This window comes from Oncorhynchus masou, unplaced genomic scaffold, assembly GCF_036934945.1.
Source record: "Oncorhynchus masou masou isolate Uvic2021 unplaced genomic scaffold, UVic_Omas_1.1 unplaced_scaffold_1288, whole genome shotgun sequence".
In the NCBI taxonomy this organism is placed as follows: domain Eukaryota; kingdom Metazoa; phylum Chordata; class Actinopteri; order Salmoniformes; family Salmonidae; genus Oncorhynchus; species Oncorhynchus masou.
The window spans coordinates 15,175-18,636 of NW_027002724.1; the positions used below are offsets into that span (position 1 = coordinate 15,175).

At 42.2% G+C, this 3,462-nt stretch overlaps 1 protein-coding gene across 1 annotated transcript in view; it reads right to left on the minus strand.

The window, feature by feature from the left end:
- star2 (steroidogenic acute regulatory protein 2) overlaps positions 1–1,720 on the minus strand; it is a gene marked incomplete at its 3' end in the record, with an annotated part of 13,617 nt that extends 11,897 nt beyond the window's left edge. Inside the window, exons 1-3 of the mRNA XM_064958570.1 lie at positions 1,657–1,720; positions 762–869; positions 235–374 (exon numbers count right to left, since the gene is read on the minus strand). Coding sequence (XP_064814642.1) covers positions 235–374; positions 762–869; positions 1,657–1,720 — 312 coding nt within the window. The remainder of the gene's footprint in view (positions 1–234; positions 375–761; positions 870–1,656) is intronic.
- Between the last annotated feature and the right edge of the window lie 1,742 nt (positions 1,721–3,462).

Sequence of the window (3,462 nt, forward strand, 5' to 3'; positions counted from 1 at the left end):
TAGCTATTCAGATCATGTACCCCCCCCCCCCCTTTGTCTTATATGACAGTTTGCTGTTTTGCAATCAGTACAAGGTTTCCTAGCTATTTGTGGAGATTGAAACGATATGCATGAACACAGGGAGCAACATATTTTAAAGGGGAAACACAGGATAGTTTGACAAAAATCTATATTCAAATCCCGGATTGCCTCTTTAATCAACGATGATGTATGGATGTATGGATGATGCACTACCTCTGTGAGTTCTGTTTTCCATCCATTCTTATCGTCAACAATGTCCAGAGCCTTGGTCAGCGCCTCGTGCCCACTCCTTATGTACAGCAGCTCCTCCTCTTTCAACGGGACTGGGTGGACTACCTCTCTTCTGGAGCTCTCTGTAACAAGTTTACAAGTTAATATAATAATATATCCCATTTAGCAGACGCTTTTGTCCAAAGCGACTTACAAGTCGGCTGGGGCCACTACTTTTACATATGGGTGGCCCCAGCAGGAATCGAACCCACGACGCTTGGCGTTGCAAGCGCCATGCTCTACCGACTGAGCCACACAGGACAGCAGCACTGCTTGATTGAGTTCTAATTGGAGCTGTTTAATATTCAATGGTCAGTAAGTGATAGTAAAAAGTAATACCCTTTGAAAATATGTAATTATAGCTAGGTTAAGGGCAGTTTGTGCTCTGTGTAAAATAATAACGTCATTGAAAATGTATGTAATTTGTGTATCATCGTCAGGCTTACCACTGTGTTGATGCTGAACGATGCCAGTCTGCCAACCCATATGGCTGGTCCATGCTGGTAGTTGGCTCTGCCCATTCCTCTGCATGTGAGCTAGCTCCTGGCCAATCGCTGCGATAGCTAGCCGTTGCAGTCCTGTCGTAGGATCACAATAATAACAGTCAGACTTCATTTGCAAAGCACATTTCATATAGCCTGGTCCCAGATCTGTTGTCTCCTACTATAGCCTGGTCCCAGATCTGTTGTCTCCTACTATAGCCTGGTCCCAGATCTGTTTCTCCTACTATAGCCTGATCCCAGGTCTGTTGTCTCCTACTATAGCCTGATCCCAGGTCTGTTGTCTCCTTCAATAGCCTGGTCCCAGATCTGCTGTCTCCTACTATAGCCTGGTCCCAGATCTGTTGTCTCCTACTATAGCCTGATCCCAGGTCTGTTGTCTCCTACTACATCCTGATCCCAGATCTGTTATCTCCTAGCATGACACAGACGGCCACTCAGGCTGCATTTGATCCAGTCTGCAAGTCAAAGTGCTGTACACTTTGATGAGGACTTCTCAGCATTTCTCTCCACAAACTAAGACTACTACCAGTCACAGCCAAGACGCCATAGCATTAACAGCAACAATACATAACTGCATCCAGCTGCACGCACACTGGCTGGTCCCAGATCTGTTTGTGCTGTCTTACAATGACCATAGGAGGCAGTTGGCAAGGCAGCGCAAACTGATCTGGGACAAGGCGATGTGCAGTGTGCAAGACACGGTAATCCTACATTCTAAGGAATGAGAGAAAATTGATGCTTCTCTCCAGGCCTGCATCCAAAATGGCCCCCCTGTAGTGCCCTGGTCAAAAGTAATGCACTATATAGGGAATAGGCAGCCACTTAGGACACACCCAAGATTTATATAGTTGTCTGTTTTTACCTGCCATGGTCCTGAGGTGAGGGTAGGAGATTCCACAGCAGAGCTTCACCACGGCAGGCAGCATACTGTAACGCTGGTGACAGCGACGGCAGCTGGAGTGTGCCAGGCTCCAGACTTTATAGGACCTCTGAAGGACAAGAGAGGAGATAAGGGGATGGGTTAGAGGATAGGATTGTAAACTGAATTCTGGCCCCAAGGTTGCTGTTAGAGAGAGACACACACAGCTGCTTCCATTAGAGGTATTTTATGTGTGGTTCTAAAAAGGAGAGAATAAATGAGGATCCCATGTAGACAATAATAATCCACGACCATTATCAGAATGACAAGTCTACATATAGGCTGTATTCTAGTGAAGGTTCATCCTATATAACTACTGCAGAATGACAAGTCTACATATAGGCTGTATTCTAGTGAAGGTTCATCCTCTATAACTACTGCAGAATGACAAGTCTACATATAGGATGTATTCTAGTGAAGGTTCATCCTCTATAACTACTGCAGAATGACAAGTCTACATATAGGATGTCCTGTATTCTAGTGAAGGTTCATCCTCTATAACTACTGCAGAATGACAAGTCTACATATAGGATGTATTCTAGTGAAGGTTCATCCTCTATAGCTACTGCAGAATGACAAGTCTACATATAGGATGTCCTGTATTCTAGTGAAGGTTTATCCTATATAACTACTGCAGAATGACAAGTCTACATATAGGATGTATTCTAGTGAAGGTTCATCCTATATAACTACTGCAGAATGACAAGTCTACATATAGGATGTCCTGTATTCTAGTGAAGGTTCATCCTCTATAACTACTGCAGAATGACAAGTCTACATATAGGATGTCCTGTATTCTAGTGAAGGTTCATCCTCTATAACTACTGCAGAATGACAAGTCTACATATAGGATGTATTCTAGTGAAGGTTCATCCTATATAACTACTGCAGAATGACAAGTCTACATACAGGATGTATTCTAGTGAAGGTTCATCCTATATAACTACTGCAGAATGACAAGTCTACATATAGGATGTATTCTAGTGAAGGTTCATCCTCTATAACTACTGCAGAATGACAAGTCTACATACAGGATGTATTCTAGTGAAGGTTCATCCTATATAACTACTGCAGAATGACAAGTCTACATATAGGATGTCCTGTATTCTAGTGAAGGTTCATCCTATATAACTACTGCAGAATGACAAGTCTACATATAGGATGTATTCTAGTGAAGGTTCATCCTCTATAACTACTGCAGAATGACAAGTCTACATATAGGATGTCCTGTATTCTAGTGAAGGTTCATCCTCTATAACTACTGCAGAATGACAAGTCTACATATAGGATGTATTCTAGTGAAGGTTCATCCTATATAACTACTGCAGAATGACAAGTCTACATACAGGATGTCCTGTATTCTAGTGAAGGTGCATCCTCTATAACTACTGCAGAATGACAAGTCTACATACAGGATGTCCTGTATTCTAGTGAAGGTGCATCCTCTATAACTACTGCAGAATGACAAGTCTACATATAGGATGTATTCTAGTGAAGGTTCATCCTCTATAACTACTGCAGAATGACAAGTCTACATATAGGATGTCCTGTATTCTAGTGAAGGTTCATCCTATATAACTACTGCAGAATGACAAGTCTACATATAGGATGTATTCTAGTGAAGGTTCATCCTCTATAACTACTGCAGAATGACAAGTCTACATATAGGATGTATTCTAGTGAAGGTTCATCCTCTATAACTACTGCAGAATGACAAGTCTACATATAGGATGTATTCTAGTGAAGGTT